Genomic DNA, 24,366 nt, shown 5'->3' with positions numbered 1-24,366 from the left:
GGCATTATGGGATGAAATACCCAGCTTCCCGTGTCCACCCGCTGGCCTGGGCCCTCGGGACACCGCAGGTGTGGCGACAGGAGGCACTCAGCCTAAACCCCCCCAGCCAGGAACAGCAGCCTCACCTTGGCACCCTGCATTGGCACGTGCTGCAGAAGCCACCTCCTTGACATGCTGGCAGCTCTCATGGGGACAAGATTTGAGCTGACCTGTATGGTTGGGGTTACTGGGGAAGGGATTGATAGCAAAGAGTACAGAAACAGCCACTCTGAGCAAGACTCACTGGGACTTAGGAACAGCCTGCGGGGTTGGGGCTGCTAGGGACTTCTGCTGCTGTTAGTTAGCTACTTCTGGCAAGGGCTTTGGTGTGGGGATGCTGCTAGGGACTTCTGCTGCTGTTAGTTAGCTACTTCTGGCAAGGGCTTTGGTGTGGGGATGCTGCTAGGGACATGCTCAGCACTTCTGTATGCTGCTGCTTCTGCTAAGGGCTTCCAGGACTTGTGCTGCAAGTGGACTCTCAGACTGTGCTGCTGGGGATTCTACAATGGTGCAAGAAAGGACTTCTGAAAAGACTCCTGAGATTCTCTGCCCTCTGCATTTCTGGCCTCTGGCTGCAACACAGCAGCAGGGCTCCTGCCTTCATTTGCCACCCACCAGCTCCCACAGCAGGGAAGAACAAGAGAGCTGTCTTCAAAGCACCACGACCTTGCCACGAGGCCACCTGCAGGGAGCACAATCCTCTGCTGCAGGCCACTGCCAGAAGCAAAACCACGGCCCTGGGCAGCACTGAGGCTTTGGCTCCTCACAGGCGCAGCACTGGGGGGAGCAAAGCCCTCACCAGTCCGACCCAGAGGACGTATCAGGGACGTGAAGAGAGAGAAATGAGAGGGGAACAGAACATTCCTACAAGACACAACTTGAATTCATGTTTATTTTATATATATATTTATATATATATTTATATCCCCTTGTAGGGGTGCAGCTGGGTGGGAGTTTTTCATATACATATTTGTAATTATTCCTTTTGTTTTGTTTTGTTTTTGGTATAATACATGAGAAACAGAAAGGGAAAGAGAGCAAATCTGAAGGGGCACATTCCTTGAGTGAACTCTGCCACACTGCATGCACTGGGGAGACAAAGAGGAGGGAAATGGGTTTATTACACAAAATTACAAAAAGAAAAAGGAAGGGAAGGAAGAAGAAAGAGAGAAGCCAGGGCAGGGGGGGTGGGGGAAGCTGTCAGGAGAGAAGCAGCGCTGGAAATGGCAAACCTGTATAAATTAAAAGTGAATTCCACTCTGACATCTACTATGGTTTGTTAAAGTGCAATGAAGCCTGATTTATTTAGCTACAGAATACAGGAAAGATTCCATCCCCCTCCCCCTCCCCCCTTCCAACCTATCCCTAAAAAAAAACAACCAACCAACAACCCTCCAAACAACCAAACCAAACCCCACCCCAGGAACATAAACCTAGAGGCTATACACTAGCCACAGCCCTACAGAGACGCCTACATCTACTCAGTAGCACCAAGAATCTGATATGGGTGTCATTAAAATCAACTAAAACTCGGGAGCAAAGGGCACAGCTGGCTGCTGCTTTGCAGACCTCCTGCCCCGGAGCAGCGTCTGGCAGGAGAGGCAGCTCTGCCCCTGCTGGAAGCGCAGGGGACACTGCCCTGTCCTCTCCCCGGCCCAAGCCTTTGGCAGCAGGCTGCAGCCACACACACAGAGCACAGGGAGAGCAGCTGGGGGGCAGGGAGGGCAGGGCTGGGAGCTGAGGCCCCCGGGGCAGGGGGTGGCCGCAGGGCTGTGTGCAGCTGGGAGCAGGGTGCGGAGGGAGCAGGGCTAATGAGAGGGAGAGGAGGGCTTGGGGAAGGTCAGCACACGCCAGGAGCCTCTCTGGGGACAGGGTGATGGGAAGGGGAGGCAGGGAAGAAGGAGGTCAGCAGAGTCCCCATCTTGTGAGCCTCTGCTTGTGTTGTCTGCCAGGGCTGGGGGCCTGTGCGCCACAGTTCGTCTGTCTCCGTGGGCCACCTTTCGGCTGGCCTCAGTAGCCAAAGGTCTCCTGGGAAGCATAGACCATGTAGAGGAAGCCATCCTCATCTTTCTCCTGCTCGTAGATCTCCGAGATGGGTGTAGACACACTCACCATGCTGTGCTGGTTCACCAGCAGGAAGAAAGCCTGCGTGGGGTTCAGCTGCAAGCGGCGCCTGTCGGGGCAAAGGCAGCAGGGCTGGGTCAGCTCACCTGGTAAAGGCACCCTGACAGCAACCTCTGCCTGCCCCCAGCAATGCTGCTCACATGGGACCAGGCATGCACACCTAAGACCTCCTCCCCACTGGCTTAGGACATGTCCAGCAGCCCAGATGAGCTGCTGGGGGAACTAAAGCCTCCTGAGTCAGGACTGAGTCCGAGGTGGCAGATGAGCTGCCAAGCTGCTCTCCATCATTTCCCACCAGTCCTGGCTCAGCAGTGAGGTCCCAGATGACTGAAACTGGCCAGTGTGGTCCCCATCCACATGAAGGGTCGGATGGAGGAACCTGGAAACTCCAGGCCTGGCAGCCTGACCTCAGTGCCAGGGGAAGTGATGGAGCAGATTATCCTGGGGGCAATAACTGCACCTGAAGGATGGCCAAGGGCTCAGGTCCAGCCAGCATGGAGTTAGGAAGGGCAGGTCCTGCCTGACCAACCTGATCTCCTTCTATGATCAGGTGACTGCCTGGTGGCTGTGGGGCAGGCTGTGGATGGAGTCTGCCTGGGCTTCAGCAAGGCCTTTGACACCGTCCCCCACAGCAGACTGCTGGCTAAGCTGTCAGCCCCTGGCTGGGACAGCAGCTCTCTGAGCTGGGTTAGGAACTGGCTGGAGGCTGAGCCCAGAGAGTGGTGGTGAATGGTGCCACAGCCAGCTGGCAGCCAGGCACCAGTGGTGTCCCCCAGGGATCAGTGCTGGGCCCCATGCTCTTTAACATCTTCATTGATGATCTGGATAAGGGCATTGAGTCAGTCATCAGCAAGTTTGCAGCTGACACCAAGCTGGGAGCAGATGTTGGTCAGTTAGAGGGCAGAAGGGCTCTGCAGAGGGACCTCGACCGACTGGACAGATGGGCAGAGCCCAACAGGATGGCATTCAACAAGTCCAAGTGCCAGGGGCTGCACTTTGGCCACAGCAACCCCAGGCAGAGCTACAGGCTGGGGTCAGAGTGGCTGAGAGCTGCCAAACAGAGAGGGACCTGGGGGTGCTGATTGACAGCTGCCTAAACATGAGCCAGCAGTGTGCCCAGGTGGCCAAGAAGGCCAAGGGCATCCTGGCCTGCATCAAGAATAGTGTGGCCAGCAGGAACAGGGAAGTCATTGTGCCCCTGTACTCTGCATTGGTTAGGCCACACCTTGAGTCCTGTGTCCAGTTCTGGGCCCCTCAGTTTAGGAAGGACATTGAGACACTTGAAGGTGTCCAGAGAAGGGCAACAAGGCTGGGGGGGGGTCTGGAGCTAAGCTGGGGTTGTTTAGCCTGGAGAAGAGGAGGCTCAGGGGAGACCTCCTTGCCCTCTACAACTACCTGAAGGGTGGTTGTGGCCAGGAGGGGGTTGGTCTCTTCTCCCAGCCAAGCAGGACCAGAACAAGAGGACACAGTCTCAAGCTGTGCCAGGGGAAGTTTAGGCTGGAGGTGAGGACAAAGTTCTTCCTAAGAGAGCTGTTAGCCATTGGGATGTGCTGCCCAGGGAGGTGGTGGAGTCCCCATCCCTGGAGGTGTTCAAGAGGGGATTGGATGTGGCATTTGGTGTCATGGTTTAGTAGTCATGAGGTCTGTGGTGCCAGGTTGGACTTGATGATCGTTGAGGTCTCTTCCAACCTTGGTGATTCTGTGACTATGCAAAGTCCTTTCTCCCAGCACTGCTGGCAAGGGCAAAGCAGAGGGGTGGCCTCTTCTGTCTGAACTGAAGAATTAAAGAAGGGAAGTGGAGTCCCCCTCATCAGCTCATGGAGCCCATAAGGGAGAGGTCAGTGTCCTTCACCAGGTGCTAAGAAGCTGCCCCACTTCAAGCCTCCCACCACCACAGTGCTGTGGTTCTCATGTCCCCGTCCCCAGCCTCAGCAGCTGCCTCTGCCACATCCCACCCCTGCTCAGGGCCTGTGGGTGAGGGCAGGCTCACAGCATGACACTCACCGGATTATTTTGACCAGCTCACTCATGTTGACATGATCTGGGACAAGGAACTTGGTCTTGTCCAGCACTGGCAGCTGCTTCTCCCCTTTGTAGCGTTCGATGATGACCTGGGGAGAAAGCCAATGGAAGGTTCAGGTGCAGCTGACAGCGGCCCCAGGGCTGTCCTCAAGGTCAAACACAGATCCAACCAGCACAAGTGGAAAACCTGAGGTAAGGCTCCACTCTGCTTCACAAAACCCAAAGAGGATGTAAGCAGTGAGCAGCAGGCTGCCTTGAGGAGAGAGTCACCTCTCTGCCTGGGGCAGCTGTGGAGAGCAGCCAGGAGAAGAGACCTGCAGCACCGGCTGCTCCTGCTGCCTGAGCAACAGCTGCCACTAGGGATGGATCCAGCTGCCTCTCCCATATGCAGGACATCTGGAAGAGGAGGGAGGTGGATTTGAGCATCACCAAAGCCACAGGCTGAGCTAAGGACTGAACTCATGGTGCACAGCAAGGGACATTTCCCTTCCCTTCTGTGCCACAGCTCTGGGCTGCAGCTGTTCAGCATCACCCTGCTGGTCCAGGAGGAGCTGCAGAGCCTCCCAAACAAGCAGTTTGTAGAAGGCACAATGAGGCCACCCAAGGCACTCCTTCAGAAAGGGGTAGTTTGGATTTCACTGCTCCCACTCCTCAGGTTAGCTCAGACACACCAATTCCACAGAGGATGGGAAACCCACAGCCACTGCTCCTGTGTGCCACAACCGTGTGGTGAGCTCCCAGGGCCCTTCAGCACAGTGCCACCGTGGGGATGCCTTGTTTGGGGTCTAAGAAAGAAGGTTTTTGGCAGGTAAAATAAGTCATGATGTTGCCTACAGAGTTCAACACATTCCCCCCACACTGCTCCTGTGGCTCTCACTTCTCTGCAGTCCCTGGTTGCTTTCTCCACAGAAAGACTCTTCTACACTCACCAGTTCCTGGTCCTCTCCAAGCTGAGACAGAACATTTATGTTTCCCCAGAAGCCAAGGAGTTACCACAAAATATTTTCCCCTGCCACACCCAGGTCCTCCAAAAATATTCAGGAGGCTGCAAAAGCCTTTGGAGAGCAGAGGGATGGAGCAGCAAGCAGGAAGACACTGGCTCCCCAGAAGATGGCTCTGTGGAGCCAGAGGATCAGGCAAACCTCCAGGAAAAAGGGATTTGCCTCTCTGGACCCTTGGGTGATACAACCACCTCCTTCAGCCTGCCTGCACCAAGGCCAGGCCAGTCCCTCTGCTCGGGATGCTGCGGGGTCCCCAGCGAGCTGAGAAGGGCTGCTGAGCTCCCCAGGCTGCAGGGCTCATCCCAGTGCCCAGCAGGATGGGACAGGTCATGTTGCAGGCAGGTCCCAGAGGAGGGTGGGGTGAGAGGTGCCTTGGTGAGAATTCTGCACCCAAATACCCTCTGAAGAGCCCACCCTGGACACAGCTCACCGAAGGGGAACAGAGCAGTCCAAGTGACAGGCAAAGCAGTATGTGAAGGCACCATGAGTCCACTAAGGTTACTCTGACCACATCTCCTCTTGATAGTGAGCAAGAGTGCCAGAGAAGGAAGGCTGCTCTGCCCATGGGGAAACACAGAAGCTGCAGCAGGACCTCAGGTTTTGAACAGGAGCTGGCACAGAGGGGCAGCTACCCAGCAGCTGTTGGTGCACAGCAGAGAGGACCCTCTGCCTCTGGGCTACCCTCACTGCCCACTCACACCCAGCAGGAACAGAGGCAGACTTCTGTCATCACCAGCCAGTTCCTTCCCACAAGGAGAAGCCTCTCAGTTAGCCCAAGCATGGGCTGAGAAGGTTGCCCTGGCTGTTAGAGCAGCAGCTGCCCTGTACCCTGAGCAGACAGAGGGCAGGGGGCATGGAGAACAGCTCCAAGAGCTTCTGCTTCCAGACAAGCTGCTGTTGGGTGAGCCAGCTAAGGGTGAGCAATGGACAAAGTGTTCTTGCCCAGCTTTGGAGGGAAAGACCTCATCAAATCCTAATCCAACACCCCTGTGGCCACAGGGTTTGCAGACAAAGCCACTTCCCTTCCCACATCCTGTGCCAAGCTGCTGCCTCAGGCCAGGGGTGGTCCTCAGCCTGGGACACCTGCACTTGCAGTGGGAGCCCCCTCCCAGATCTCACTGCAGAAGTAACAGGAGCCAAGCTCAGGCTGAAGGGCTTAGGGCAGAGCCTGGGGTCCCAGACCCATCCCAGAGGGAGCTTGGGTAGCATTTAAAAACTCAGCCCTTGTCCTGGGGCCAGTCTGAAGAGGTAGGAAGGTAGAGCAGCATGGGGCCAGACCTGGCAGCCACACAGAGGCAAGGCTGCCACCAGCCCATGCCCTCAGGTCCCAGCAGCAGCAAGGCTGAGGAGGGGTTCCCAGCAGGCACACACACACACATCACACACACACACATGACACCCACACATAAATGTGACACCCACACATGTGACACCCACACACATGACACCCATGTCACACACACACACACAGAGCTATCCATGTGGCCAGCCACGGAGAGCAACAGACCCGCAGAGCACTCCCACAAACAGCACCAAAAGCCTCCTCCTGTCCCACTCCAGCTGAGCAGGGCAGAGGTCTTTTACAGAATCAGAGAATCAACCAGGCTGGGAAAGACCTCAGAGATCATCAAGTCCAACCTGTCACCCCACACCACCTGACAACTAGACCATGGCTCCAAGTGCCACATCCAGTCCCCTCTTGAACACCTCCAGGGATGGGGACTCCACCACTCCCACTTTCAATGGGAACAGAAACCACCACTAACCCTCACCCAGCTCCAAAGGTGCTCTGGTGCTGAGCCATCCTGAGTCATGCCAGCCCTGGACACTGGGTCTGCAGCTCCCCAGAAGTGCCCTGGCAGGAGCCCACAGGAAGTTGTCCCTTCCTCCAAGTCTGTCCTTTGGGTTTCTGTCCAGCACTGTGCTGGGGCAGGGCACTGCTTGGGCTCCCTCTCCTGCCATGGACTCTCTGTGCCCCTCTGCAGGTGTGCAGAAGAGGTTTCTATCACATAACCTAATGGAGACCTCTCTGCAAGGCTGTAGCAGCCTCAGCCTTCCCAGCCAGCAGGGCAGGTGGCTCTCCCTTTACCCACCCTCTGCAGCAGTGCAGCCTGTGACTCACTGAGGCCTCGCTGGATTCAGCACTGCAGCACTCTGGGAAATGCTTTGCTCCCATTGCTGCCAAGCCCAAGCTGTTGCTCAGTGATTTTTGACTCTCCATAGCTCACTGGAGGTGGCTTAGAGCTTGCAGCTGCTCCTCACCAGGCCTCAGTTCCAAGGGCTGCAGAGAGCTCTGGGGCTGGCAGCAGGGGAGGCTGAGGGGCAGGCATCAGCTTGGTCCATGCTCTTGCAGGGCAGAGATGATTTCTAGAGCATCTGCTGAGGCTGGGGATGGAAGTCCCAGAGAGAAGGCAGGAAACTCTCAGCTTGCACCAACTGCCTGAGGAGGAGCCAGCCCACAGCTGCCTGCAAGGGGCAGCCCAGCAGAGCTAAGCTGGAGCAGCACCTCACTGCCAACACAGCCATGGCTGAGCTGCCTGCCCCTCTGCTCAGCACTTCCCACCAGGGAGGCACAGGCAGCTCCTGGAGAGCAGACAGCAAGGGCAGCCCTGGCTTCAGGAGGACAGCAAAACCCTGGGGAGCCCCCAGCTCCTGCCTGTCTCCTTAGGGCATGTGCCACTGAGGGGTCCTGGGGTGTGACTTCCCTTCAAGCACACAACTCCACACCTCAGGCAGAGTCCAGGTTACCTCCATGGTAGGGATGCTGGAACTAAATGATCCTTGAGGTCCCTTCCAACCCTAACAATTATGATTGTATAACACAGCAAAGCTCATCTCACACATCTTCCTCTGGGCAGGGGCAGAGAAACCCTCACCAGGCTATGCAGGACAGGTCAGGTAGCTACTGCAACAAACCTAAAACCCAGCAACAAATCCCCCCAAACCAGTGCAGAGTTTTCTCCTGCTGCAGCAGCTTGGAAGCAAATCTGAGCTCAGCTCAGAGCCGGGTCTCAGGGCAGGCAGCTCGGGTTTTGCACTGCTGAGAAGGTGATCTGCTGCCGAGCAGCTGGCAGGCACGAGGCACTGGAGAGCACCCTGTGTTGATTCTGGGGAGCAAAGTCTTGCACCTCTGTGGCTGGCTGGTGGAGGCTACCCAGCAGCACAGGGGGTGATGAGCAGAAGAGAGGAAGGCCTGCTGGAGAGGAGTGAGGATGGCAACTCACCGGGATCTTGTTTGGGTGCTGCTCTCGGATCTGCTGCACTTCCTTACACCGATCCGCTGCAGGCAGAGAAGGAAAGAAGCAAAGTCAGAACCATCAGGGCTGTGCCACGCCAGGCCATGACCAAGGACCCACCCTGCAAGGCACAGACTGGCAAAGGAATGCGAGGTCTGCCCCTCAGGCCTCTCCTGCACTCTGCAGCAGTGGCACAGGCAGTCGGATGGCAGCTTCAGTGACCGTCCACCCGTCAGCGCTCCCTGCCCCTCCAGACATCCCCAAGGTAGGGACAGGTCACCCTGCCTGGGAAAGCTGGGCAGCAGACATGGAAACCAAGTGAGTCAATCCAGTGATAGGACAAGAGAGAGTGGACTGAAGCTTGAGGAGGGGAGATTTAAACTGCAGATTAGGAAGAAATTCCTCACAGCATCTGTGTGGCACTGCACTGTGTGCCCATTTACTTGGGGAACTTCAGTATGTCCCCTAAGGGGTCAGGCTGAGGGAGTTGAGGAAGAGAAGTCTCCAGGGAGACCTCAGAGCAGCCTTCCAGTACCTGAAAGGGGCTCCAGGAGAGCTGGGGAGGGACTCTGGACAAGGGCTGGGAGTGCCAGGATGAGGGACAACGGCTTTGAGCTGGGAGAGGGGAGACTGAGAGTGGAGATGAGGAGGAAATTGTTGGCAGTGAGGGTGGGGAGACTCTGGCACAGGTTGCCCAGGGAGGCTGTGGCTGTCCCCTCCCTGGATGTGTTCAAGGCCAGGCTGGATGAGGCCTAGATCAGGTTGGGCTGGTGGGAGGTGTCCCTGCCTGTGGCAGGGGGTTGGAACTGGATGATGTCTAAGGTCCCTTCCAACCCATTCTGAGACTGAGATTCCAAACCCATTCCTACATCCACCTCAGGCAAATGCAGCTCATGACCATCCATGTCAGGCAGCAGCACAGCTTAGGGTCTCAGTGCTAGAAGTTCAGGCTCTTGGTATCTCCTGGCTGCATCTCCAGAGATGATTCTCCAGCTAGGGCCAGGTTTTAGCCATTCCCTTCTGCCTGCAGCACGCTTGCAGTGCTGCAGCCCAAGAGCCCTGCCTTGCAAAGCAGAGTCCCTAGCCCAGATCTGCACAGGAGGTACCACAGCTAACGCTCTGACAAAGCATTTCTGCACCTCTAGCGGCAGCAGCATGAGAAACTGCAGCCAGGGGGTGTCCCACACGCTCCAAGGTCTGCTCTGCAGTTGTTCTCACACCTCCTGTCCCTCCCAGTTCATCTTCACCGACACACACAACAGGCAGCACAGAAAAGCTGCTGCAGTCGTGGAGCTCTCAGCATTTCAGTGCTCACTGCTCCCCCAGAGGGTCCTCCAGTGCCCACAGGTCAAAGCAGCAGAAAGGAGGGGAAGAAGCCAAAGGAGGCCCAGGTCCAGCTGTGTGTGTGTGTGCCCCTCCTGGGGCCCTCCAGAGCTCTGCTCCTCCTGGGGCCCTCCAGAGCTCTGCTCCTCCTGAGACCCTCCAGAGCTCTGCCCCTCCTGGGGCCCTCCAGAGCTCTGCTCCTCCTGGGGCCCTCCAGAGCTCTGCTCCTCCTGGGGCCCTCCAGAGCTCTGCTCCTCCTGGGGCCCTCCAGAGCTGAGCTCCTCCTGGGGCCCTCCAGAGCTGAGCTCCTCCTGGGGCCCTCCAGAGCTGTGCCCCTCCTGGGGCCCTCCAGAGCTCTGCTCCTCCTGGGGCCCTCCAGAGCTCTGCTCCTCCTGGGGCCCTCCAGACCTCTGCTCCTCCTGGGGCCCCCCAGAGCTCTGCTCCTCCTGGGACCCCCCAGAGCTCTGCTCCTCCTGGGACCCCCCAGAGCTGTGCTCCTTTACTGCAAGAGTGGCCAGGCATGGAACAGGCTGCCCAAGGAGGTGGTGGAATCACCATCCCTGGAGGTGCTCAAAACCCAAGTAGATGTGGCACTTTGGGACATGGGCTAGTGGCATGGGCAGGTGCTTAGAGGCCTTTCCCAACCCTGATGAGTCTCTGATGCTCCTCCTCTGGGTACCATTCCTCTGGGAAGCACTTCCCAGCCTACAGCAGCCCATCAGATGTGTCAGGGGTTTCATGGTCACAGCAGGTCAGCTGGTGGGTGAGGGCCAACAGCCAAGAGCTGCCTAGAAATGCAAGATCTGTCTGTCCCAGGAGCTGTCACGGAATCACCCTGCTGCACACACAGCCCCCAGCACAGCAGCAGCTCCAAGCCTGACTCCCCTCACCCACTCCCTGCAGCCCCAGCTGCTCAGGACCCACCAGGAGCTCACAGGCCAGGAGCAGCACAGGTGCTGGAGTGTTTCCTCCCCACAAACTGAGCACTTCTGTAACCACTCCATCAAATCCTGCACATTTCACTGGGCTTGGCCATCCTTTGGCAGGAGGCTGGAATGTATGTAGAGGTCACAAGACTACCAAATCAGCAGGTCACAGAAGCTTTTGAGCACAGGTTTTGTCTGCTCCAAGAGGAAAACATCCCTCTGCTGGCAGCTGCCAGACCTCTCTTCTGCAGGACCCCATAGGCCAGCAAGATCATTTGTACCTCAAATCCTGGGAGACCTCCTTGCTCTCTACAGCTCCCTGAAAGGAGGGTGGAATGAGGAGGGGGTTGGTCTCTTCTCCCTAGGGTCAGGTGATAGGAGAGGAAATGACCTGAAATTGTGCCAGGGGAGGGTGAGGTTGGAGATGAGGAGAAATTTCTTTAGTGCAAGAGTGGTCAGGGATTGGCAGAGGCTGCCCAGGGAGGTGGTGGAGTCCCCAGCCCTGGAGGTGTCCATGAAATGTGTGGCCATGGCAGCTGGGGCCATGGTGTAGTGGCCATGGTGGTGCTGGGCTGCTGGCTGGACTGGGTGATCTCAGAGGTCTCTTCCAACCAAAACACTTCTAGGATTCTATGAGGTACTGGAAGATTTGGACCTATTTGCCTTTGGTTTTATAACTGAAGATGTAGCTCCTCATGTTTCATATTGCCCCCATCCAATGCTCCATGGCATCCACAGCTCTTGTGATGCAGTCTTCCCCTGAGGTCCCAGCCAGCAAGGAGCTGTGCAGCAAGCAGCACTGCACATGACACTGGCCCAGCAATGCCTCTGCAGGAAGGCTGAAGGACACTCTGACAAGAAGCACCCAGGGCACAGCACCCAGCTGGAGCAGCCAGCCAGGAGCTCATGCCCCACCTTCTGCAGAGCTCAGCTCCCACGTGTTCAGCACCTACAAGCTCCAGCAGGACAGAGGAGCTGAAGGGCTGGAGAGGCAGAGCAGGAGTGGACAGTGCCCAGCAGTGTGTGCTGCAGGCAGCTTGCCTGCAGGCCAGCTCAGACTTGCTGTAGCAGCACAGCCTGCAGGAGCTGGCTCCTCGTGGGTGGCTTTTGCCCCTTCATGCCATCATCTCTCTCCATACCATCAGGTGGTCTGTGGAAGAACTTCCCAGGGGTGATGCATTCCCCTGCAGGGTCACAGAGCTGTCTGCACAGCCTGTCCCAGCACAGGCTCTGAGAAGCCACCTGCTGAAGGCAGCCCTGCAGCCTTTGCATGCTCTCATGGCCAGGAAAGTCAACCATCTCAGAGCATCCAGCTAGCCTAGGCTGCATGTGCCAAAGGGCAGCCACAAGCCTGACAGCTCTTTCTCCTTGCTCCCTGGAAGCATCACCAAGCCCAGCAGCAGGCTGGCAGCCATCACCACCTTCCCTCCTGCAGAGCAGCCAGAGGTGCCCCCTGCCCAGCAGACAATCAAACTGTACAGCAGATCTCCAGCTGCACCTCAGTGCCTCAGGATCCCACCCAGAGGCCTCTGTGTCCCAGACAGGGGCAGGCCAGGCTGCTGCAGATGCTTCCTCCAGGTCCTGCTGACTCCAGGCTCAGCAGGAACCAAGGGCCAGAGCCCCCAGGGGTAAAGCTCTCGACTAACCTACCAGCAAACCTGCAACTTGCCCCACACACCACAACCTCAGCTGGTCTCTTGACTGAGGTCCTCCCCAGGCCATGCTCCCAGAGATGTGGGCACACAATGCACCCCACAGCAGTGCAGGGTGAGATCATTCTGAGAGCTGAGGAGAGCAGCACAAAATGTGGAGCCAGATTTGCCAAGCTTTAACCTTTCCTACCAGCAGTGCCCAGGAACCCTGGCCAGGGCAGACAGGACAAAAGCACAGCCCTGGATGCCAAAGAGCTTCACAGACATCGAATAAAGGTGTTGGCACAGAAGGAAAACACCAGGCAAGCACAGCAGGGTGAGGAACAGCACTTTTCAGGAGACATTAACAAACAGCCTGGGGGCAGCAGATGGACTCTACCAGGGCTGTGAGCACCAGGAATGCTGCTAAGAAAACACCACCACGAGAAGCCAACCCCCTGCAAACCTCACTAGTGTGCTAGGAGATCAACAGCTCCTGTGCTGGTCAACTGCTCCTGTGCTGATCAACAGCTCCTGTGCTGATCAACAAACAGCTCCTGCGCTGATCAACTGCTCCTGTGCTGGTCAACTGCTCCTGTGCTGGTCAACAGCTCCTGTGCTGGTCAACAAACAGCTCCTGTGCTGATCAACTGCTCCTGTGCTGATCAACTGCTCCTGTGCTGGTCAACTGCTCCTGTGCTGGTCAACTGCTCCTGTGCTGGTCAACAAACAGCTCCTGTGCTGATCAACAGCTCCTGTGCTGGTCAACAAACAGCTCCTGTGCTGATCAACAGCTCCTGTGCTGGTCAACAAACAGCTCCTGTGCTGATCAACAGCTCCTGTGCTGATCAACAAACAGCTCCTGTGCTGATCAACAAACAGCTCCTGTGCTGATCAACAAACAGCTCCTGTGCTGGTCAACAAACAGCTCCTGTGCTGGTCAACTGCTCCTGTGCTGGTCAACAAACTGCTCCTGTGCTGGTCAACTGCTCCTGTGCTGATCAACAGCTCCTGTGCTGATCAACAAACAGCTCCTGTGCTGATCAACTGCTCCTGTGCTGGTCAACAAACAGCTCCTGTGCTGGTCAACTGCTCCTGTGCTGATCAACAGCTCCTGTGCTGGTCAACAAACTGCTCCTGTGCTGATCAACTGCTCCTGTGCTGATCAACAAACAGCTCCTGTGCTGGTCAACTGCTCCTGTGCTGGTCAACTGCTCCTGTGCTGGTCAACAAACAGCTCCTGTGCTGGTCAACTGCTCCTGTGCTGGTCAACAAACAGCTCCTGTGCTGGTCAACTGCTCCTGTGCTGATCAACAGCTCCTGTGCTGGTCAACAAACTGCTCCTGTGCTGATCAACTGCTCCTGTGCTGATCAACAAACAGCTCCTGTGCTGGTCAACTGCTCCTGTGCTGGTCAACTGCTCCTGTGCTGGTCAACAAACAGCTCCTGTGCTGGTCAACAAACAGCTCCTGTGCTGGTCAACAAACAGCTCCTGTGCTGATCAACTGCTCCTGTGCTGGTCACCTGCTCCTGTGCTGGTCAACAGCTGTGTGTGGAAAGCAGACATGCAGCCAGGAGCTGCTGCCTGCGGTCCCAGGGCTCTGGGTGCAGCTGGCCGTGGCACAAAGGCAGCCTGCAGACAGCTCACCCCCTGCAGCAGGCTGCCAGCCCTCTGGCTGTCTCACTGCCATCCACCAGGCACTTTGCCAGCCAGCCTGGGGAGGGACTTGCCTCAGATCTGAAGGAGAAGCCAAAATGAGCAGGGTTCCCCAAGAAGCTGTGGTGGCCACACCACAACAGGGCTCCTCTGGAAGCTGTAGTGGTCACACCACAACAGGGTTCCCCCCAAGAAGCTGGGGTGGTCACACCACAACAGGGTTCCCCCCAAGAAGCTGGGGTGGTCACACCACAACAGGGTTCCTCTAGAAGCTGTAGTGGTCACACCACAACAGGGTTCCTCTAGAAGCTGGGGTGGTCACACCACAACAGGGTTCCTCTAGAAGCTGTGGTGGTCACACCACAACAGGGTTCCTCTAGAAGCTGGGGTGGTCACACCACAACAGGGTTCCTCTAGAAGCTGGGGTGGCCACACCACAACAGGGTTCCTCTAGAAGCTGGGGTGGCCACACCACAACAGGGTTCCTCTAGAAGCTGGGGTGGCCACACCACAACAGGGTTCCCCAAGAAGCTGGGGTGGTCACACCACAACAGGGTTCCCCAAGAAGCTGGGGTGGCCACACCACAACAGGGTTCCTCTGGAAGCTGGGGTGGTCACACCACAACAGGGTTCCTCTAGAAGCTGTAGTGGTCACACCACAACAGGGTTCCTCTAGAAGCTGTAGTGGTCACACCACAACAGGGTTCCTCTAGAAGCTGTAGTGGTCACACCACAACAGGGTTCCTCTAGAAGCTGTGGTGGTCACACCACAACAGGGTTCCTCTAGAAGCTGTAGTGGTCACACCACAACAGGGTTCCTCTAGAAGCTGGGGTGGTCACACCACAACAGGGTTCCTCTGGAAGCTGTAGTGGTCACACCACAACAGGGTTCCTCTAGAAGCTGGGGTGGTCACACCACAACAGGGTTCCTCTAGAAGCTGTAGTGGTCACACCACAACAGGGTTCCTCTAGAAGCTGTAGTGGTCACACCACAACAGGGTTCCTCTAGAAGCTGTGGTGGTCACACCACAACAGGGTTCCTCTGGAAGCTGTGGTGGCCACACCATAACAGGGTTTCTCTAGAAGCTGGGGTGGCCAGTGCTGGGGCAGAGGGCTGCTAGAAGGTGGTCCTCTCTCCAGGAGACCTTCTTCATGGAGAAGAGGAATTGGATGTTATGAAACCAGTTTGGGATGAGCTGGCATCTGCTGAAGACATGGCCAAGGTCACTCCAGGTGAACACCAAGAAATGCTTTTGTCATGGAACACCACTCTGAGACATCTCCAACCCCCAGGTGCCTGCACCATGGCTCCCTCAGCAGCTGGCCTTGCCCAGGGCTGGGAGGGCTGTTCTCAGGCCAGTGGCACTGCAGGAGCCTCTCATGTGCAGGGAAGGAGGGCAGAGCCTGTGAGCCCAGCTGTGCCCTGACCTTGCTGCTAAGGGAGGGCTGTCCCAGGCTACACAGCAGAGCAGTGCAGCAGGAGCCTACCAGGGATCTTGATCCTTGGTCATATTTTGCTTCTCTCTGCAAAATGGGGGTGCTCCAGGCAGGACAGGTAGCTTGGGATCAAAACTCCACTGTCACAGTATCACAGTGGCACAGCACATTAGAGGTTGGAAGGGACCTCCGGAGATCATTGAGTCCAACCCCCCTGCCAAAGCAGCATCACCCAGGGCAGTCCATACAGGAATGCATCCAGGGAGGTTTGGAAAGTCTCCAGAGGAGACTGCACAACCTCTCTGGGCAGCCTGCTCCAGGGCTCCAGCACCCTCACACCAAACAAGTTTCTCCTCATGCTGAGCTGAAACCTATGTTCCAGTTTGTGTCCATCGTTCCTTGCCTTATTCCTGAAAAGAGCTTGGTCCCCTCCACCTGACCCCCACCCCTCAGATATTGATAGACATTGATCAGATCCCTCTCACCCTTCTCTTCCCCAGACTCAACAGCCCCAAGGCTCTCAGTCTCTTTTCATAGGGGAGATGCTCAAGTCCCCTAAGCATCCTCCTGGCTCTCCCTTGGACTCTCTCCAGCAGGTCTCTGTCTCTCTGGAACTGGGGAGGCCAGAACTGGACACAGGATTGCAGGTGCAGAGCAGAGAGGCAAAAGAACCTCCCCAGCCCAGCTGGCTACACTTCTCTTGCTGCACCCCAGGACCCCACTGGCTCCCTTGGCCACCAGGGCACATTGCTGTCCCATGCAGAACTTGCTGTCCACAGGGACTCCAAGATCTTTCTCCATGGAGCTGCTCTCCAGCAGGGCAGCCTCCAACCTGTCCTGGTGCCTGCTGTTATTCCTCCCCAGGTGCAGAACCCTGAAGCTGTCCTTACTGCCCTTCAGGAGGTTTGCCTGCAGCCAGCTCTCAGCCTGTCCAGCTCTGCTTGGATGGCAGCACAGCCTGAGGGCTGTCAGCCACCACCCCCCAGGTTTGTATCATCAGAGAACCTGCTGAGGATGCACTCAATGCCCTCAGCCAGGTTGTTGGTAAAGATACTGAAGAGAGAACTGGGCCCCAGCTGTCTTGAACTCTATCACAGAATCAGAAGCACAGGAAACAGCCAGCTGGAAGAGACCTCAAAGATCCTCCAGTCCAAGCTTTGACCCAGCACTTATGTCTGATAGGAAGTGTGTCCTTGCTCCTGCTCCTGCACTGCCAGAGGAAGCTGATCTGCCTGCAGGAGGCTCCATTTCCTTGTCACAGCTTCATGACAAGATGTGCCATGTCTGGGAGGATTTGGGGCTGCCTGGCTCCTGAAGCTCTGTGGCAGCAGAGGAATCTCTGCAGTCTTCTTCATTTGCATAAGTTCTGGATCTGCCTGGCTCCAGAGCTTGAAAATGGATTTTAAAAGACAAACAGGAGCCAGCTGCATTTTGTTCAGCAGTCTCAAAGTCTGAGCCTGGCTTTGAGCCTGGCTCCAGGAATGAGCATTTGGCCCTGGCTCAGTGTGAGGGCTCAGCTCGTGATCAGACAGAGCCACACACCACCCGGGGAGTCTAAATTCACAACCACACCTGGAATGCTGTGCCCAGCCCTGGGTTCCCCAAGTCAAGGGAGACAGGGAGAGAGTCCAATGGAGAGCTCTGGGGATGATGAAGGCTCTGGAGCATCTGGCTGATGAGGAAAGGCTGAGAGCCCTGGGGCTGCTCAGCCTGGAGAGGAGAGGGCTGAGAGACCTTACTAATGGTTACAAGCATCTGCAGGGTGGGTGCCAAGAAGAAGGGGCCAGGCTCTGTTCAGTGCTGCCCTGTGACAGGATGAGGAACAATGGGTACTACTGGAACCCAGGAGGTACCACCTCAACATGAGGAGCAACTGGAAGCCAGGAGGTTCCACCTCAACATGAGGAGCTACTGGAAGCCAGGAGGTACCACCTCAACATGAGGAGCAACTGGAAGCCAGGAGGTTCCACCTCAACATGAGGAGCAAGTGGAAGCCAGGAGGTTCCAACTCAACATGAGGAGAAACTTCCTTACTCTGAAGGTGCAGAGCCCTGGAGCAGGCTGCCCAGAGAGGCTGTGGAGTCTCTTTCTCTGGAGACTTTCAAGCCCCACCTGGATGTGTTCCTGGGTGACCCTGCTCTGGCAGGGGGCTTGGACTGGATGATCTCTGGAGGTCCCTTCCAACCCCTACCATGCTGTGATTCTATGTCAAGCCACTTGCTCTCTGGTTGCACAGAACTGTGCCACCCCTGCCATGAGCCATGGGCCTCCATTGTTCTAACAGCTTAAAACTGGGCTTCCAACTCGCTACACCTGCTGAGCCCGGGGAGGAGGCAAACAGGCAACCCCTTCTGTGCCATGTTTGGATGGTATACAGAATATTTACCTCAGAGCTGCAGACAGAGAGCTGTTGAGCTGTTCTTTTGCTCACCATTTAATCACAGTTTCATTAGCCTTGGAAAAAGAACAGCAAGTTCCCTCCCTGCAAGCCAGCAGGAGGCTGCCCTCTGCAAGGGCTTCCCTCTAGCTTTTGTTTGACCTTTGATGACAACCTTCACAGTTCCAAGCCTCCAAGACAGCAGGAACACACTCAAGTTTCTCAGAACTACTCAGGACACTTCAGACTCCCCAGGCAAAGCCCTGGCACTCCTGCCAGAGCCACGCTTGAGAGCACAGCACCACAGGCACACACGCAGACTTTGCACAGCCTGGGGCACTGCTGTTTGTGCACACAACAGGCCAGGACATGTCTGGATTGGCAGGGCCTGCCTGGGGACACCTGCCAGGCACAAGAGCCTCGGATCCATCCCTCCATGTGCCCTACAGACGCTACAAGTCTGAAGGCAAAAGGCAGGAGCGTGGAGTCAGAGGTGCTGCAGCCTGCACAGAACATCAAGCAGGCAGCTGCCCATTCCATCACCCACGGGATGTCACACAAGCAGGGTGACACACCTGAAGGCCTCCTGAGGGACTCCTGCCATAGAACCAGAGAACACCAGGTTGGGAGGGACCTCAAAGATTATCTAGTCCAACCTTTAGTCTCCCTGAACCACAGCTGACACCCCCGGTCCCAGACCCCTCCCATTACGACCCCCTCGCTTGTATGATGCCCCAGGAGTCACAGAGACCTAAGTAAGAAAGCAAACTGTACCCTGGGCTGCAGCAAGAGAAGTGTGGCCAGCAGGGCCAGGGAGGGGATTCTGCCCCTCTGCTCCACTCTGCTGAGACCACAGCTGCAGCTCTGGGGCCAGCTCTGGAGCCTCTGTGCCAGGAAGGATCTGGAGGTGCTGGAAGGTGTCCAGAGAAGGGCCATGAGGATGAGCAGAGGGCTGGAGCTGCTCCGCTGTGAGGACAGACTGAGGGAGTTGGGGTTGTGCAGGCTGGAGAGGAGGAGGCTCTGAGGAGACCTAATTGTGGCCTTCCAGGATCTGCAGGGGGCTCCAAGAAAGCTGGGGAGGGACTTTTGAGGGTGTCAGGGAGTGATAGGACTGGGGGGGATGGATCCAAGCTGGAGGAGGGGAGATTTAGATTAGACCTTAGGCAGAAGTTGTTCCCCATGAGGGTGGTGAGAGCCTGGCACAGGCTGCCCAGGGAGGTGGTGGAAGCCTCCTGCCTGGAGGTGTTTGCAGCCAGGCTGGAGGTGGCTGTGAGCAACCTGCTGCGGTGTGAGGTGTCCCTGGCCATGGCAGGGGGGTTGGAGCTGGCTGAGCCTTGAGCTCCCTTCCAAGCCTGACAATTCTGTGATTCTAAGTATCAGTCACCACTGCTGAGCTCAGCTGTGAGGTGATACCCCAGCCAGACACACACCCCATGGAGTACCCCCAACCACCTCTACTGCATCCCAGTGGCACCTGAGTCACCATTTACCTACTTAGGAGTTGTCTGTGCAACTCAGCATTGCTTTTAACTGGTTCTTCATGATCACACACCACTTTACATGTCAGTGATCCACCACTGAAGCACTTGGCTTCAGCACTGTCTGAAATAGTTCAGTGTCACCTCCTGGGGGGGATCTCATACACACAGATGACACATCCCCACTGGGACTGACCAAGGCACACAGAAGCCAAGGGAGATGACCTGTCTGTGGCTCCTGGCTGCTCAGTGACAGAGGCAGCAAGGCTCCACCAGTCCTACAGGTGCTGGATTCATCAGTCTCCACCTTCCTGGCTCAAGGGGACATCTGAGGTCCTTGTAGTGAACCAAGTGTTAAGAAACAAAGGGCACAGTGGCTCTGCTGGTACTGGCTGCCAGTCAGAACTTTCATTACAGAGAAGAACAACAAAAATAGTACCAGCTGTGGTCTCCACAGCTAGCTGGCCTTTGCTCTGGATGTCTGTTCACAGAATCACAGAACTGTCAGGGTTGGAAGGGACCTCAAGGCTCAGCCAGCTCCAACCCCCCTGCCATGGCCAGGGACACCTCTCACCAGCCCAGGCTGCTCAAGGCCTCATCCAGCCTGGCCTTAAAAACTTCCAGGGATGAGGCTTCCACCACCTCCCTGGGCAACCTGTGCCAGGCTCTCACCACCCTCCTGGGGAACAACTTCTTCCTAAGGTCTAATCTAAATCTCCCCTCCTCCAGCTTGGATCCATTTCCCCCAGTCCTATCACTCCCTGACACCCTCAAAAGTCCCTCCCCAGCTTTCTTGCAGCCCCCTTCAGATCCTGGAAGGCCACAATTAGGTCTCCTTGGAGCCTTCTCTTCTCCAGACTGAACAACCCCAACTCCCTCAGTCTGTCCTAACACCAGAGCAGCTCCAGCCCTCTGCTCCTCCTCATGGCCCTTCTCTGGACACCTTCCAGAACTGTTCAGTTCTTCTCCCAGGATTTTCTCCAATGCTGACAATTAACTCCCCTCCCCCCATCAAGTCCTGTCACACAGTGTCCTCAGTAACTAATACTGGGAGACACAGGCAGCCAAGCACCAGCCTGCATCAGCAGCCTCACTTCCAGGAATCCCAGCTCTTGCAGCACGACTGCTGCAGCATCAATACCCTGAGCAGAGCACAAGGATGAGCTGACTCCCTAACCACCCTCAGGTCAAGAGGCTTTTCCAAGCCACCACCAAGCAAAACTGCTATTGCACCAAGTGCAGGATGGTGTGAGAGCAGACAATTCATCCCCTGCTTGTCCCTCAACTGGTACAAGCACAGCTGGCTTACAGGAGATGAGCCTCCAGAGAAGGCAACACTTTTTGTCAGAGTCCAGGGAAGAGGGAATGCAGCTCCACACACTGCCTTTATCCTAGAATGGCTTGGGTCGGAAGGGACCTTCAAGATCATCCAGTTCCAACCCCCTGCCATGGGCAGGGACACCTCCCACCAGCCCAGCTTGCTCAAGGCCTCATCCAGCCTGGCTTTGAACACCTCCAGGGAGGGGACATCCACAACCTCCTTGGGCAACCTGTGCCAGTGTCTCCCCACCCTCACTGGAGAAAAGGTCTTCTTAATCTCCAGTCTAAATTTACCCTCTTCCAACTCAAAGCCATTGCCTCTCATCCTGTCACTCCCAGCCCAGGTCAGCCCTCTATGACTGTCACCCAGCCAGGGGCTTCAGGTCAGCTCTCTATGTCTGTCACCCAGCCAGGGGCTCCAGCTGAGCACTGCATGGATGTCTCACTGGGAGCAGGACACCAGCATGGAGCCAGCTGACTTGCAGCTAGCCAGCTGGTCGAGGTTTAAGCTCCATGTGCAGTGTGTAGCCGCACTGGTTATACACTGCCCTGAAAGCAAAGCTGGGAGCCTGCTGGCTGCCTTGTAAGAGCAGAGCAGAGCAGAGCAGAGCAGCCAATTCCGAGCAGGCAGTGGCAGAGCAGTAGGAGGTGCGAGCACGACCCAGCGCCCCGAAGGGCTGAGCGCCGCACGGGAAGCTGCGCGGTGTCGTCAGGCGCGGCCGCGGCCAGGACGCCCTGTTCCTGTACCACACAGCACAGCTTTCTTCTGGGAACTGTTTTGCACTCCCGCCGCGGCTCTGCCTGCACAGAAGACAGCCTCGCAGTCAGGTTCAGCACCGGAAAGCAGATGGTTACTGCTGGATTTCACCCCCCTGCACCCAGGCCGTGGTGCTCAGCGGCAGACGTGCGGAGGACCGGCGCAGGTCACAGCGCATCGCCTTCGCGCCGCTGATGGCACAGGGAGATCTCAGCGCTCAGTGTCCTCGACACAACCTGCCTCAAACCCCTGGCGTGCCCCTGCCAGCCCTCTCTGTCAAGAAATTTCATTCAGGATAGACACAAACCAAGCAGCAAGCAGAAGGAATTCGTAGAGAAATAAAATCTCCAAAACAGAAGAGGGAAAACATGGACTGAGGAGAGCAGAACCCTCAGCAAGGGCTGGGAGAGCAAGACCTGAGCAAGACACCTGGCATGAAACTGCAGCCTGGGTGCCTTTTGTCAACAGTCACGCTCCTGACTGCCTCTGCTCTGGTGTTTTGGAACCTTTCTACTTCTGTGAAGTTCTGAAGCCCTAGAAACGAAGCCATTCTGAGAGCATAGCCCCACTGCTGATGCTCTCCTCCAGCCCTCTCCGACTGCACTGTAAACAAAGGCTTCCTGCTCCCATTGTGTAATGCTTCAAAGACAAAAACAAGCTGTATTTACTTTCTCCGACAGAGCAATGCCAGCCCTGACCCGCAGCAGCTGCGTGGGCTGCCAGGCCTCCTCCTTCCCCTCCTCCTGGCTGAGCTCTGCAGCCCAGTCAGCTGAGAGAGCAAAAGGGCAGAGGGAAATACACCGAAACAAGGAGTACCAAACCGCCTCACCCCTCCTCTTTCCCTCCCAGGCTATTTTAATCCTGCTTTCTCTCAGCCACCCTGAGCCTCGGATTTTGTTTTCCTCCTGGCTCATACAAAGTCTGAGCAACCCACAAGAGCAAACCAGAGTCCTCCTGGTCATAATAAGCCGATTCTCACCGGCTGAAGAGTAGGCAGCTACCAAGGGTCTGATTTAGGACTTTACTGCCTTTAATATATAGCTCAGGAGCACATGGCAGGGTTCCAAGCGAGTATCCTGGGCACCCAGACTTCATTTTGCTCCTGTCTGTGACTGTTGACTTGGCTCGCTGGCGGTGGCAGGAGGAGGCTGGGTAAGCCATTCAAGGCTGGAGGGGTTGTGCCAGCAAATGACCAAATATTTACAGTTTCCAAGAGAGCAGCGAGGGGCTGGATCAGCAGTTCAGCAGGAAAAGCTCCACTTTTAAAACTCAGATAGGAAGCAGAGCCTCACCTTCACTGCAGCAGTATCTGACAGAAAGGGAGGCCTTTATTTTTGGTGGGGTGAACACAGCGATCTCCGCGTTCTTCAGGCAGTAAAGCCCAAGCAGCCCCCCCTCGGGATGCAACCTGCCAGAAACATGCCCCTTCCCCCGTGGCAGCTGGCAAAGGTCAGGTGAAACAGGAGTAAATGCTTCATCTGATTTCATTATCAGCTCTGACAATCAAACCTAATACCTTCTGTGGTAGGCTCCTTGCTGGCTGTGCTTCCCCACGGTGCCCTTTGAACAAAGGGATGGGTATGGCACGAGCATTAACTCCGCTCGGTCTCAAGAACGAGCACAGAATTGTTTTGCTTGGAAAAGCCCTCTGAGGTCACCCAGTCCAACTGTCAGCCCCAGACCACCGCAGCCATTACACCGTGTCCCAACGTGCAACACCCACAGGTTTCGTCAACACCTCCAGGGATGGGGTTAGAGAGGGGGTAGCAGATTCTTGGCACGACCACTCTAATGCTGGGGAGCGTGGAAGGGGATTTATGAGCAGTCATTGTGCTCTGACAGTCAGAAGGGTAAAGACTGGACCGTGGGCAAGAGTGAAACATGAATAGTGACCTCTTGGCTGTTACCCTCACCCTGTCCATTTCAGAGCCCCTTGTAGCCGTCACCCCCACGCCAGCCACCCCCCAGAGCTCCCTGGATGCCTGCACAGCCCAGCCACCGCCCCCCTGGGTGGGCACAGCAGCCGAGGGCGATGGCTCAGTAAATACCACAGACGGCTTTCCTGCACGCAACTACAGCAGCTGCCCTCCCAGCCACGCTCGCTCCGGGCGAATCCGTTATTCCGTAAAACATGGAGGCTCCGTGGGCAAGCCCAGCCCTGCCGAGGCCCGACACCGGCAGGTACACCGGCAAAGGCTTCGGTAAAGAGCAACGCCCGAGGCTCGGTGCTGCTGGGGGCACCCTCCGAGCAGCCCAAGGCTCCTGCGCCAGGGTGGGAGGCTCCCGTCCTGCCTCGCCAGCGCCTGCCCCACCTCAGCGCCGCTGTCCCCGCAGGCGGCCGGAGCCCCGCGGCGCGGAGCGCTGCCCGCCGGGATGACATCACCGCGCGGCGGCTGCGGCACCGGCAGCCCCCCGGCCGCCCCCTCCCGCGGCCCGGTTGGCTCTGCCGACGCCGAGCCTCTGCCCCCGCCCAGCGGAGCGGTCAGACAAGGGGAGGATGGGGCTGGTATCGCTCCAGAGGTCGTCGCGGCAGGGACACCCGCACCCCTCCCGGCTCACCGAAGGTGCGGCGCTGCTTGAAGGGCCGGTCCGAGGGCATGGCGGGCGGCGGCGCGAGTGCCGGCAGACGGCTGTGGCCTGCGCTGGGCTGCGGCGGAGCGGGACGGTGGCGTCACCGCGACACCGCCCGGCGGGGGCGGCGCTCGGCCGCGGGAGGGTGGCCCGGAGCCCCGCCCCGAGCCCGCTCCGCCGGGACCGCGCGGCCCGGAGGTGGAGGCGAGGGGGCAGGCAAAGGATGCCAGGAGCACCCTGGCCTGCATCAGGAAGAGTGTGGCCAGCAGGAGCAGGGAGGTCATTCTGCCCTGAACTCAGCGCTGGTCAGGCCACACCTTGAGTCCTGTGCCCAGCTCTGGGCTCCTCAGGTTAGGAAAGAGGTTGAGTTTCTGGAAGGTGTCCAGAGAAGGGCAACAAGGCTGGGGAGGGGTCTGGAGCACAGCCCTGGGAGGAGAGGCTGAGGGAGCTGGGGTTGCTTAGCCTGC

At 57.0% G+C, this 24,366-nt stretch overlaps 1 protein-coding gene across 2 annotated transcripts; it reads right to left on the bottom strand.

The window, feature by feature from the left end:
* Positions 1-1,404: 1,404 nt before the first annotated feature.
* MAP1LC3A (microtubule associated protein 1 light chain 3 alpha) lies at positions 1,405-24,017 on the bottom strand. 2 transcript variants are annotated; one of them, XM_054173594.1, is made up of 5 exons: positions 23,888-24,017; positions 8,411-8,466; positions 4,168-4,274; positions 2,152-2,212; positions 1,405-2,067 (listed from the first exon to the last, which is right to left on the bottom strand). In XM_054173594.1, exons 1-5 carry the CDS (start codon positions 23,925-23,927, stop codon positions 2,050-2,052), a joined length of 282 nt encoding a protein of 93 aa, XP_054029569.1. In that variant the 5' UTR covers positions 23,928-24,017; the 3' UTR covers positions 1,405-2,049. The 2 variants fall into 2 exon arrangements, with proteins under 2 accessions (XP_054029569.1, XP_054029568.1); XM_054173593.1 differs by having other exon boundaries at positions 1,405-2,212.
* Positions 24,018-24,366: the final 349 nt, after the last annotated feature.

The sequence above is a fragment of the Dryobates pubescens genome, chromosome 26, assembly GCF_014839835.1.
Source record: "Dryobates pubescens isolate bDryPub1 chromosome 26, bDryPub1.pri, whole genome shotgun sequence".
Lineage (NCBI taxonomy): Eukaryota > Metazoa > Chordata > Aves > Piciformes > Picidae > Dryobates > Dryobates pubescens.
This window is presented reverse-complemented; position numbering and strand designations above follow the sequence as displayed.

Excerpts from the sequence above, each read along its gene's own strand:
- MAP1LC3A (XM_054173593.1), bottom strand. The coding sequence starts at position 23,927 with ATGCCCTCGGACCGGCCCTTCAAGCAGCGCCGCACCTTCG. Across the intron at positions 4,275-8,410 it reads AGCACCCAAACAAGATCCCG|GTCATCATCGAACGCTACAA; the intron begins GTGAGTTGCCAT and ends CTTTCTCCCCAG. Across the intron at positions 2,213-4,167 it reads GAGCTGGTCAAAATAATCCG|GCGCCGCTTGCAGCTGAACC; the intron begins GTGAGTGTCATG and ends TTGCCCCGACAG.